This window comes from Tauraco erythrolophus, chromosome 17, assembly GCF_009769465.1.
Source record: "Tauraco erythrolophus isolate bTauEry1 chromosome 17, bTauEry1.pri, whole genome shotgun sequence".
NCBI lineage: Eukaryota > Metazoa > Chordata > Aves > Musophagiformes > Musophagidae > Tauraco > Tauraco erythrolophus.
The window spans coordinates 12,338,192-12,351,143 of record NC_141481.1 but is presented as its reverse complement, the minus strand read 5'-3'; the positions used below and the strand labels follow the sequence as shown (position 1 = coordinate 12,351,143).

General features: G+C 45.6%; 1 protein-coding gene across 1 annotated transcript in view; it reads left to right on the top strand.

Annotated features, from left to right (window-relative positions):
* Nucleotides 1–12,715, top strand: part of TOM1L2 (target of myb1 like 2 membrane trafficking protein) — a 53,667-nt gene extending 40,952 nt beyond the window's left edge. The window contains 4 exon segments of the mRNA XM_086622564.1: nucleotides 9,208–9,267; nucleotides 11,962–11,998; nucleotides 12,525–12,631; nucleotides 12,633–12,715. Of these exon segments, the coding sequence (XP_086478690.1) occupies nucleotides 9,208–9,267; nucleotides 11,962–11,998; nucleotides 12,525–12,631; nucleotides 12,633–12,674 (246 nt within the window). The 3' untranslated portion in view covers nucleotides 12,675–12,715.
* The last annotated feature ends 237 nt before the right edge of the window (nucleotides 12,716–12,952 follow it).

Below are 12,952 nucleotides of genomic sequence, written 5' to 3'. Positions count from 1 at the left end.
CACTTTTGTTCTCAGCTGGTTCTGCTTGAGGCACTGATGCAACGTGTTGTTCACACCAGCGTAGCTGCTGCTCTGCCTGAAGTGTTGTCAGTTCAAAGGGCTGTGTCTAAGCTAATCTGACGTCAAACTGGTTCCGGGCAAACGCTTTATGGGTTGTGGAACTTTGGGCTCTGAGATGTCGGGGAGACTTTCAGCCTCTTTTCAAAGGTCCTGATGACTCTATTGTGTAATCGGAGCAGCTTGTTTTAAATGCAGTTTTTCAGTAACTGGTAAACACTACTTTTTGTCAAGTGTTGTGAGGCTCGTGGGTGTCTCTTCTTAAAGGAAATAAAAATTAAACTCTCCTAAAGTTACCAGCCCCAGCATGCGTAGGAAAAAACTGGCAGTGCTCAGTAAATGAAAGACACGAGTTAATCTGGGTAGAGAGCTAATTTAAGAACAGCTCTAGGGAGGAGCCAAAAGCTTCGCAACACATTCTTCACACACGTCTTGTTCCAGCACAGTTGTCCAGTGGTAAAATTCAGCACATCCGACGTTTCTAATGTAGTCGTTCTCAGAACGGTCTGTAGAGAGATGGCTGGTCACGTGGCATTAGCTGTCTTTTAATATGATTTAGCAGCTGGAAACGAGACGAGCTAAAAATACACTGTTTTCTTAATATTGCTTTTCCATGTTGGGAATTGCTTTTGTTGCCACAGAGTTGTTGCGTGATCGCAACTGGGAGGAGAGGTGTCCAAGAAACAATTCTCTAGTGGTGCACAGATACTAGATGAAGTTGGAGTGATTTCCCCTCTTTTTTTTTTTTTTCTCAGCACAAGTGCTGGAATGAGACATAAAAGATTACAGCTGGTTCTCCGTTATCTGTGGTAATGGGGGCAGGAGAGGTATCCCACGTATACGGGTGTCTGGATGGAGGTACATAAACACTCCGGCGGTTCTCTGCTGAGCTGGCCCAGCCCTGGCAGGGCCAGCGGGCTGGAACCGCTGCACTCTGCCGATCCCGAGCAAGCCCCTCCAGAGCTAGAGATGACTCCGCATCCGGGCCCTGGCTCAGGGATGAGGTGCTGAAGGACAAGAAGCTGTCTTGAGAGTCTTTGCATTGCTGTGCCGTGCAGTCTGCAGGCTGCGCAGAGGGAACGGGATGCATCAGCGGCTCTTCTAACCTCTGCTGCTCTTGGAGAGGGGCAGTTTGAAAGACTGCCAGAACACTGCAGCAAACTGCCATTACTTACCCTCCTGCTCGATGCCATCATGAGAGCTGTCGGGCTGTTAGTCTGAGGCAGAGTCTGTCTGCTGAGATCAAGGAGGTAAATAGGGTGTGCTGCAACTCACAGCTTCATAAACACGGGAAACTCCACAGTGCGTAGTACCAGCGTTTCCAGTAAAGTCTGACTGATTTTAGTAGGTTGTATAGCCTACACTTCTTCTTCTAAGAAGATGACAAACATCAGCCTCACTACTAGTCAGTGATTTTTTTTTTTAATTTTATTTTTAATATCAGTGTGGAGGAAGTGCTAAAATTCTGTGAACTGTCTGTAGGAAGTGCAGAGGTCGGGTGAGATCTGTCCCTCCGTGGACAGAGCTGACAGGCAGCAGGGTGGGATGCAGCTGCTGCCAGAAGTTACCGTGGGCGACTCTGTGTGTGTATATGTGTATGTGAAGTTTTTAACTTGCTGCTGTTTATATTACTTTATCATGGGTTGTTGCTGTGGTTTCTCTCTTTATGGACCTTTCTGTTCTCAACACAGAGGAGAGGTAAAGGTGGGAACTCAGACATGGAGCCCATAGACAAGTGGCTAATTACACAAGGAATGGTGAGGACTTCACCAGTGAAGCGATTCCTACTGCCCACCCCAGTCCCTTTACCTAGAATAACCATCCTCCATTCACCTCTCGTCCTGCCCTACTGAACCACTTGAAATCAGACAGTACAAGGAGTTTATTTCCCACCTACATCATGACCTGGGGCGAAGGGAAAGATTTGCACCAATTTCGGGTTTATACAGCACAAAGGCCTGTAACCAACTGAACCATTTGTAGGATCCCACATCACCTTCAGAAGAGGCCTGGGAATCCAATTAGTTCCTTATACTGTCTTGATTTATTTATGCAGTATCCACTTTTCGAAGGATAAACACAAGTCTCATGGATCTTGTTTGTAAAGAGGACACTTTCTACGTGTCTTTAAAGCAGCCTGTCTGGTAGTGCTTAACTTCTTGGTCTGGAATAAACATACGGAGCTTGTAGGATCATACCTAATTGAGCTGAGTAATGTAGGGATAGTTCCATATGAAAGGAAGGGAACAGGAGAACTGCTACCCAGATTGACACCTTCCACCCCAGCCAGGGAATTACACTGGCATTAGGATCCGGACTCCAAAAGGTACAATAGTGTTTCTGGCTTTAAGGATTTAATTCCCATGTCTAGTGGTGCCAGTGCTCTGATAAAATCAAGCTTCTGAAGATCACTGAATCTTTGCACGCTTTGACCTTGTTTGAAGTTGTCCTTCATCAACATGCTTGCAGAGAGAAGTTCAAAAGCCTGCTTTAAGTGCAGAAGTCAGAGGTAGGTAAAAAAAAGCCTCAGCTATGCCTTAAAGCCAAGTTCTAAAACCAATTTTGTATTTTTGGATGACGTAATCCGTCACTTCAAGTGTTTGAGATTAGTACCAGTAATGTGACCTAACTGTATAAAGTCCTTCTGAGACAGTCCTGGCTGCAGCTGAGTTCGGAAAGGTGCGGTGCGGTGCAGAATTCCCTTTGGGCTGGGGTGCACTTGCAGTGCAGTGTGTGGGGCTGTGTGTCAGGAGGCCCATGGAATGGGAACGACTCGTTCCGAGGAGAGCCCTGAATGTCCTGGACGAAGCCTCTCAGTGCTTAAAAAGAGAAACATCCCAGAGATTTTGAAGTGGAGAAAATCCAGAGTGTGTGATATCAGAGTTCACCAACTCTGTGAAACACTTTGCATTTATTCTTTTAGATTTAGGGCTAATCCAGATTATTTCTGAGGGCCAGCTTGTGAATTTGTCAGAAGTTTGCATGGCTGGTGCACGCACAGTGATGGGACACGTGCATATGTACGGTCATATCTGCTTGCCTGTGCAAGCACCCAAAAGCTGTTCTGTGCCTGCTGGCACACGTGGGTAAGCCCAGCAGTAGGTGCCTGTCCTTGGGAGCCAGAGTTTTGTTTCAGTGTTTGTCAGAGCCCCACAGCTCGTAACAAGAGAGCGAAAAGCTGTAAAGTGAGCGGCGTTTGCTTTGCCTCTGATACCGTGGACTGTAGTTCACAAAGGCTCTTGCCGTTCGGTGGCTGTGTTGCAGCCAGAGATGTGCTGTGCCACTGATGGATGTTCATCCATAATGAATAATCCAGTGATTGAGTTAGTTCCTCGTCTTCGCCTTTCCACTGTTTACAAGAGCAGGGAAGCATGAAATCGGCACCCCTGCTGTTCACACCACTCACACCACTGCTTTATTAAAAAAACAAACACAATATTCGTTCATTGGCTTGTGGTTATTCAGTCTGGAAAAAGGATACTGCAGCATTCATGGAGGCATACGATTTGGGGAGGGAAGGGGATCTGGCTGTCCAGCCAGTCGCTGCTCTTACCAGCCTGTCACCTTGTTTGTATGCTAAATGCGAGAGAGAAATACCCGAAATAAAACTAAACTAATCATTAACTCCGTTTCTCTCTCAACTGGCTGTAGTTCTTAACTGTATTTATTAATACGACTTTGTAGCATTTGCAATGCCAGTGGAATAACTAGCATCCCAGGTATGAATTTGATGTGCATGTTCTTTGGTAACTTTTTGTACTTTTGAGACGAGGAGGGAGAGAGGGGTGAGCTGACATTGCCGTTACCTGTGCCTGTACAACGCTGACACCACTGAGAGGGTATTCTCCACCTGCCAGAGTGATACTCACATCCTGCACAACCTGACATTGTTCTTTCCAAACTGCGATGCGTTTAAGCTTAGGGTTGAGTTCTTCCCTCTCCGTTTCCGTGCACTCCAGTTCACGAACACACCTTTGCAGAGGGAGGCTCACTCAGGGCTCCATGTGTACTTTCTCAGTGAATTGGGCAGCATTATTTCTGTTTCAGCTTAATCTACAGCTCAGTTCTGCTGGCAAGGTGATGCCAGGACCGTGGAGACACAAACTACACCTTTATCCGTTCCAGCTGTGCCTACAAAACTAACGTAAACAAAACGATATCTGCAGAAAATGTTCCTAGTTTAAATATGGCTTAGGGATGTTAGCTGAGCTCGTCTAGTACCAGATCTGTTGGCAGTGTAAGGTCTGGGTTCTTACAAGTTAGGCCATGCAGGTGTCATCCAGGTGTATCAGCAGCTCTTAGACACAAACTTTAGCATAAGGTCACCACGTTTTAGTGCAGGTAATTCCAGTTCCCTTCTCATGAGTTTGGGTGGCTGTTGAGATTTGCATTAATATATTCATTTGTTAGAATAATCTGTCACCCCACTCACATGCCAAATGGATATTGGTTGATGAAAGTGAGAAGCAACTGTTGCTTAAGCCACCAGGTCAGGACAGACATTATGTGGGACAGTGGCAGGGGAAGAATGAAACTGAACCTGAATTCACAGAAAGTGATATGAACGACTTTGAGCGTTGCATCCTGACCACCAGCAGCGTGCCTGACTAGAGAGAAGGTTCCTCTCTGTAGTAAAGATATGTGAGTAAAGATTAAACGAAACCTGTGCTGAGATGTTGTTAATTAGTGATGAAGTGGGATGCCACTAGGTATGCCTTCAAGAGAGAGATAGGATCTCAGATCTGGAAATGACTTGGGTAACATGAGACTGTTGAAATACGTCACCTTCTTAGAGACTAAAGTGCTTGAATCGGGGACAAACAGATAAGTAGACATGTGAAGATCTCATTTCTTCTGTGTGGTGGGACCTCTCTCCCTTTTGAAGGCAAGCAGGCGTGTTCTCTTGTTCTGATAACCACGTGGGTTTCATTACCTGTCCAGCCCTGGCATTTTACAGAGCACTCTACAAGGACAATGTGATGCCCCATGTGAAGGAAGGCTTTCGCTGTCTGGACATGCCTATCAGACCCAGGTTGGGTGGTTGTTGTACGGGCACAACAGGCTGTGTTGGGTAACACACTGCACCTGAGCTCTCGCCTTCCCTGTCTGTGCGGTGTGTAAACACAGTTACAAGTAATCAAGTAGCTAATTAAATCCTTACATGTAAAGTTAAACGTGTTCTAATATTGAGGTCAGATAGCTATTTCAAGATCACAACAGCTTTAAATAGATGGTAAGGCTGGAGTAGTAAGCTGGAGTAGACTGCTGGCGTGCATCTTGGCGCTCTAGTTCTGCTTCTGTAGGAATAACAGCCCCGACTTTATTATTGCTAACTAACGAGGAGGAGTGAATAGCAGCTAACCCAGTATTGGTGTCAGCTTTGTTAAACATCTAGAAAGGAGTGGAATTAACTAAGCTACTACAAGGCAGTAGTCTAGCAACAATTAGCATGAACCTTGTTAAACGTTTTAAGAACATTAATGAGCTCACCTAGAGACCTGAATTGTCATTTCATACCTGCTTCTTTTCCAGTGGGATCATTTTTAATAGAAATAAAATGTGATAATAATAACCTCAAACTGTCTTTTTAAGGGTAGAATATTGGATTTTATGACTTCTGAGGAAATATATTGGCAATACTCTTCAGCTTTTGATTGCTAGTGAGAACACCAACACAATCTATCTTATCTAAGTATGAACTTGAATTCTGGGTTCCTGTGGGCTTTGCGGGACTGAACGCTCACTTTTGTTCTCCCAGCCCTCCTTTTCCATTTCCCTTTCAGGACTGTTCAGATGATCCCATTTGTAGGATTTTCCAAAGACTAAATAAAAAAGGAATTTGAACAATAAGCCCAACTTTTAATTAAAGCCAGTTACTCAAAGTGCCCAAAAATACTTTGTTGACTTAATTTCCATTTACTTTGAGTATAGACTTTTAAAAAAGAAATCACAATATCGTTATAAAAACAGCTCTTGCAGCCAACACTGACTATCTAGGGAGCTGTCTTGCCAAGACTGAGAGCTTCACTAGACCATGTATGTTTGCATAATCAAAGTATTAGCAAGACGGTATCCCGTTCTGGAGCCTTTTCTATGTAGTCTGTGGCTGCCACTGCTGTTTGTTCCCAGAAACTGTTGTCTTTTTTAATGTGTAAACTAGTTAATTTATTTTTACATTGCTTCTGTTGTGTTTTAGGGAATTAGTTTTAACAACACTCCGCTCCACATTTTTCAATTTAGGGCTTCTGGAAGGAAGAGACTTGCCAAATATACAACTGACTGGCAAAAAGTGAAGTTCTGTGTGTGGTCAGTTTCAAATTAAATATAAATGGTACAATGTTATTTAAAACTTCCAGCTACTCTTGAGAGTTCCCCCCCTACACCCTTTATTCTTGAAATAATTAAACCTGATACATTTAACCCATGTTTGATGGGGAAAATGAGGCTCAGAGTCTGAGGAAAGTAAATTGGAAGTTTGAGCATGGAAGGAGCAGTAGATACAAACCCTTGGCTCTTCCGTAAGTGTGCCGGAACACGGGGGAAGCTTTTCAAAAGGTCAGTGCTGAATAGCAAACGGCTGACATGCTCAAATGTTTATCTTACAGCTCTCTCTGCTTCTCATATATGACCTGCGAGAAGTGTTCTTGCACTTCTGAGGTTTTTGTTTGTTTGTTATACAAAGTAGGTCTGTCTGAAAGTAGAATTCCTTTTTTTTTCTTTGCTTTCCCCTTTTTTTTTTAAAAAAAAAATCTTACAAAACATAGCAGTACAGACTTCTATACTGCTGAGCTGTTCTTTGAGGGCTCCTGCAAACTCAAGAGTCCTGGGATTCTCAGGAGCCCATTACTTGCTCAGTGATCTGTTGTGTTTTCAGGAAAACCAAGATTTGAATTGCTGTTCCTCCTCATACAGAGCCCACGCTTTTTAGAACAGCTGCTCTTATTTTATTCACAGAAAAGTGAAAAAACTCTGATATTTCCTCCTCCCCTCCATAGAGATTTTCTTATTCTTGAAGAAGTGAAAGTACCTTTCTGAGTTGCAAACTGGCCAACAGTTCTGAAGGCTACACCTTCCGAAGCGTTACTTATTGTGTGCAGTGTTAAGTAATACAGGAGAGAGACATCAGTGAAACTTGGGCAGTAGGTTTTAGGTTGCTGTAGGCTGAATAAATTCATTGCTTTGTATCTCTGAAGCCAGTATTTTCCAAAGCTGTTAAACTAACATGCCAGTTCTACAAGATGCAACTTGTCCTTGGGAAGGAACATGTTGGAAGGTGTCTACAGGGCCCTCCTCTTGTTAATAGCCATCTGGGCCAGCTTGAAGCAACTTCAACACACTGCATTGGAGTTGTACGTGCATGATTCAGCTCTCTGTTGCAGATTAAAAAGGGACAATTACTCAAAATCTGGCCCGTTCCATAAGAAAGTGCAAGAACTTATTTTCCATTTGGGATCTTCGTGTATTAGCTGAAAGCAAAATGACAGCTCGCACCTCTGGCCCTTCTTGGATCTGTCATGTGCATTTTGTCCAGCAACCTTCAGAGTGGGAGGTAAGCTGTCTTCCCGGTGCCTCTCTTGGTGGGAGGTGCTGCAGTCATCCCACCCTTGGATCGAGCCCTGGATTTCTAGTGCCTTGACATGGCTAACTCACCTTAGCAGACCTCACCTTAAGTAAGGCCTTATCTGTCCTCCTCAGTGCAGAGGACCACTTGATTAGAAGAACCAAATCCTTGAGGAGCTCTGCTAAACAGCAACAGCCTGTGCTGCTGCCTCTGTAATTCAGCGTCTGTCTGTCTTCCTCTGCTGGAATTCCCTGAGAAAACTCCATCTCCCAGCGAATTCATCTGCAAAGCCTCTGTCAGCTCTGCTTCCCATGGGAGGTTTCAGGCGAAGGCTGTGGACAACCCCTGACACCTTTTCTTCCTCGGAGAGCCCCTCCAGCGCTGCGAGGTCTCTTGCCTGCCAGCCCCGCAGCTCGGCTGCCGTGCTCTGGCCTGGAACCTGCGTGTCTGACGTTGCTTTCCAAGTGTTTTCCAAGTTGTCTTTACGAGATCTATTGTGGTGTTTTCCTGTTTACTTCTGCAGCCCTCCGCTGTGTTTAAGCAGTGTGGTTAAGTCAGGAACTTCTGTCCCTAACACGCAGTGATTTCCCTTCGCTGACCCCGTTGCCTGCAGCGCTCTGTGCAATAGCTGCACTTCAGCACTCGGCGTGCCGCGTCCGCGCTGCCTGTCGCAATCGCACAGCGTATCGGGAGCGGTTTGATCCCAGGAGGAGAGGCAACCCTTCCCTGCCTTTTTGTTAAACCACCCATGGAGGCCCGATGGGCAGGCTCTGGTGAGCCCTGCTGCAGCACTGCAAGGTGCTGGAGCTGGAGCCAAGCAGAGTGTGCCATGCTCTCTCCTCCTCTGCCCACACCAGGAGCTGCTGCTCCATCCTCCTCCTCCTCACCTTCACCTTTGAGACTCCGCACTTTGCACTGGCATACGTTGGGTTCTGTGGCCTCCGCTGCAAGAGGGTCACCTTTGGCAGGGAAGTGGGGCGGGTTTTACTTTAAACTGGTGTGCGGAGGCTTGCCAAGGCTCGGTGGTGTGGTGGGAGGAGGATCTGGAAGGAAACATGAGTGTGTACCCTGAGCTCTGACTGCCTCCACCTGTGGAGAAAATCACATTTTCGTAGGAGTGTTGCCTGAAGACTTTGAGCCCCCCATTTTGCTAACTCTTCGCTGTGGCTAATACCCATTTAAAAGTAAAAAAAAAGGTGTAAATTTAACATTGCAAAGCCTAACTGATATCCAGTATTCTACCCTTAAAAGCTTTTCACGATCAAGATTAGAATCATCAGTCCATCTTGATGGTTTTAATATGTGGTCGAGAAGTTACCCGTCTTACGCTGGCATCCAGTTACGTCATTCCCCATAATCTTTCTCTTGGTTTTTTTTAGCCTTGTTGTTCATAATTTCCTTTCCAAGTGTTTCTTTATTTGAAATGCCATTTATATTTTGTTGCCTTTTTTTTTTTCCAGCACATCTTACATCTTTGTTTTTGTTTTGTTTTTAATCTTACTTCTGGCATTTTCCATCGCTCTGTGGCCATGATTGTGGATATGTTTGGGTTTTTGCCTGCCTTGCTGTTCTCTCGCTGCACTCCCTAGATCCCTGTTGCACAGTCCTCTGTCATGGATGACATTGAGGAGTGGCTCAGTACCGACTTGGTGAGACTCTTTATATTTTCATTTTTCACATGCGCAATAGCACTTGTACAGATGACATGCAATGCATTGCTGAGTTACTGGTGCTTCTCGGAGCGGGAGGCAGTGAAACTTCCCAATCTTATGGCTTATTTCCCTTTGAGGGGACTACCTAAGCAGGAGGAGATAGGGTCGTGTTTGGCAATTCAATCAAAACTTTTTTTTTTTTTTGTGAGTTGTTTTATTTTCACTTCTTCATGTTAACATTACGGAAAAGCACGTGTTCCAGAAATCGTGTGTTTCTGGAGCTGTATAGGAAAAGCATTTAAACATATGCTGAAGTTTCCCTGTGTTCTCCACTGGACTTAAAGCACATGTTTAAGGCTACATGAACTTCGTCATGATCTACGTACATGCTTACGTTGAGCATGCTTTTAAGAGATGCTGGATCAGGGTGTAGATTCCTTTCAAATCGAGATGTCTCTGTTAAATTGGCAAGCAATCTTGACGTGTTTCATAATAGTAATAAAAAAAATTTATAACAGTCTCTCTTCAATGTTTGTAAGTTTCAGTTTCTCCTGAATGATTATTGTCTGGTAATTATTAAACAAACAAACAAACAAACAAAAGACAGAACTAAAAGTAGCTTTTCCTTTATCCTGGAGTTTGTTTTGCTGTACCAAAGCACGTTTGGTTTAAGCAGTGGTACAGCTAGTACGCCTTTATTCCAGTCTGTTTTTTTAATGTAAGCATCTGACTCAAATGAACCAAGTGCATTTTGGAGACGGGTGGTGGGTTGTGTTTCCGACTGTTCTTTTAAACATGGTTTTAGTGAACTGAACTGTTTCCTTGTGGTCACCATATCCCTAAGGATCATCTCCTTCCATTACTTCTTAGGACTTCAGATATTGTCCCTAGATAACTCTCTACTCCTGAAGGTCTCCCCCAGCCCCTTACTCTTGCCTGCCCAGCTCCTAGCTGGGAGCTGTGGGGCTCAGGCTCCGCTCTCCGGCTCTGGCAGCAGTGCTGCAGGCACGCTCCGGCACGTCAGCCGTCCGCTCCGGCACCAGAGGAGCTGACTCTACTGAAAGGAAGAAGATGCTCCTGCTCTCCAAAGCCACCCGAAGTGCTTAAACAGATTCTGAGTTTCAGTGTTCCAGTTTGGCAGGCTGGCTGGCTGTCTTTGAAACACTGGTTTTCAGCTGCAGGTAGTTTTTTCAGGCCTCAGTGCAGGCAGTCATTTTCACATTTAATTACAAACTGACCTCATTTTGTTAAAGAAATACAGTAAACGTAGCATGTCCACTCTGCTTAAACCATAAACTTTTGTCTTTGCCATTTAAAATAATTTAGCAGGAGAGGAGATCTTACGGAGAGATAGCGAGGTAGCTCTGTACATCCATCATCCCCCAGATAGTCTTGCTCAAAAAGAGCAGAGCAGAGGAGTGCTGTGTAAATCCCTGAACGAGGCTGGGGGTCGCACGCATTGCAGACATGACTGCCGGCTTCCCTTCTCCCGGGTACCTGGGTCCCCATCCTGACCGTATGTGGGCGCGCCATAAAGATGCCCCCTGAGAAAGTCTGGACGGGATTTTTGGTTTTCACTCTGGGTTCTCCCCACTCCTTTTTTTGTTAATGGTTCATTTCAGTTCTCTGCTTCCCAGCGGAGGAAGTTACAGATTAGGTTAGCTAATCCTTATTTATTTCCTTACCCTTTTTGGGGTACATTAGAACAAACAGTACCTCTGCGTGTGAAGCAGTGGCTGCCGTGTGTACCTTTGGAAACCTCTGTGCAGTAGAAAACTAGTAGATTTTTGGTGGCTTTAATGCTCAGGCATTAAAAACCTTTGTGAGGCCAATCAATATGTTCCCACTCTCCTGGTAGAGAAGCCAGAGTAGGGACAAATACTTTTCTTTTTCAAAGCAGGTTCAACATGAGGTTTTCAAGTAGTATTTTCTTTAATCTTTAACAATCCTGATAGGTTGATGAGTCCTTGGGCTTTTTAATTTCCTTATTAAAGCACTGTTGGAAATTCGCATGTTGAAATGCACATGGCTAGTAGAAACGCACTGACCCCCGGCATCCCAGCCTTGGTAGCTCATGGACAGACACTAACTGCCCATCAGTGTCCTTCATCCAGCCCACCCTTGTCCTGTCTTTGTACAGCATAGATGCCAGGAAAGCTGCTCTATTTTTGTATGAAATATAAAATGAACTCCCACAGGAGGAACGCTGGCCCCAGACTATTTTGCGGCATGTGTCCTTTGTCAGCTAGAAGTGCATTTTATTTATTTTATTTGAAGACACGATGCAAACCGCAGTCATGACTTTTTAAAGGACTGTGTGACAAAAAGATGGCATCTTGTACGGTGTTCATGTGACTCACACAGCTCAGTTTTTGACCAGGCCTACTTTCTGAAGTGGAAACCACACTGGACTGCCATTCAGGTCCAATGGGGAAAGTTCAGCTATCCACCAGCAGTCTTCAGAAGCATCCCTAGTGCTCGTTGTCTTGCTCTGCAGCGCAGTGAAATGTCAGTCACCAGTGGCCTCCCGACATGGGAGCCGTGCAGTTTCCCCAGGTCACCCTGCTTAAATAGTTAGCATGTGGGAACAAGTGGTGGAAACTGTCCACTTGCATTGAACATCTGTAGAAGACAGTTAGTGAAGGTGAAATGCTGCCTGTATGTTCATACATCCTTTTGTTCCAATTGCAGAAAGGAGACGAACTGGAAGAAGGAGTGACCAGTGAAGGTAAGCAGAGATGCCTGTGGCTATGAGCCATTCCCAGGTTAGTGTGCAGACTGAATTATCTGCTTTGATCCCTGCTGAGATGCTGACTTCTCCCAGCCTGATGTTCCCCAGCAAATGCTTCTGCACTCAGAAAGGCAGGAGGAGAGCATTTTAGAGCAAGAAGTTAGTATTTATGGTGTGAGGAGCGCTCCTGGCTGTAAGTGCTTTCCTGCCATCCTCCTTGGCTGTGCGCTGTGTTTGTGCCAGCAGGAATGTGTCCCCGAGCTGCTCAGTCCTTTGGAATGATGTTTCCCTGCTTCTGTCACAGCCGATGGCGTAGCGTGTGTTTGATTCCCTCTGCTGCTGTCTCAGAGGACGCCTGTACCCTTTCCTCAGGAAGTCAGGCTGTACAAGAGTGTGTGCCTGCGAACGCAGCCCGGCGGGACACCAGACGCTGGAATTTCAGACCCTGCTAACCTCTGTCCCCGGGGCTAAACAGCCCCAGTTCTTACCTGTCTTCCTTTCTTTTTTTTTTTTTGCATTGCAGAGTTTGACAAATTTTTAGAAGAGCGAGCCAAAGCAGCGGAGATGGTTCCCAATCTGCCATCCCCTCCCCTGGAAGCCCCCACCCCTCCGACAAACCCTTCCAGCAGGAAAAAAGCAAGAGCGCTCGGAGGATGCTCTCTTTGCACTGTGAAGATCGCTCTTAGCCGCCCTCCCACCCCGTGCTCTGCAGGCGAATGTCGCGGTACGGGCACTTCGTCCTCCCACAGTCCTTGGCTAACAACAGTCCCCTTCCCCCCGATTTCATAGATTGCTTCTCCTTCCCCCCCTCCCCAAACAATCCACCCCCACAAGCTGACTCTTTCTATTTAAGTCCAACACTATTCCTGCCAGACCACGATTCTTGAGCACTCGCTTAATCCCCTCCTTCCTATCCCAGCTGCACAAAACCAGCTCTTGATGCTGAAAACC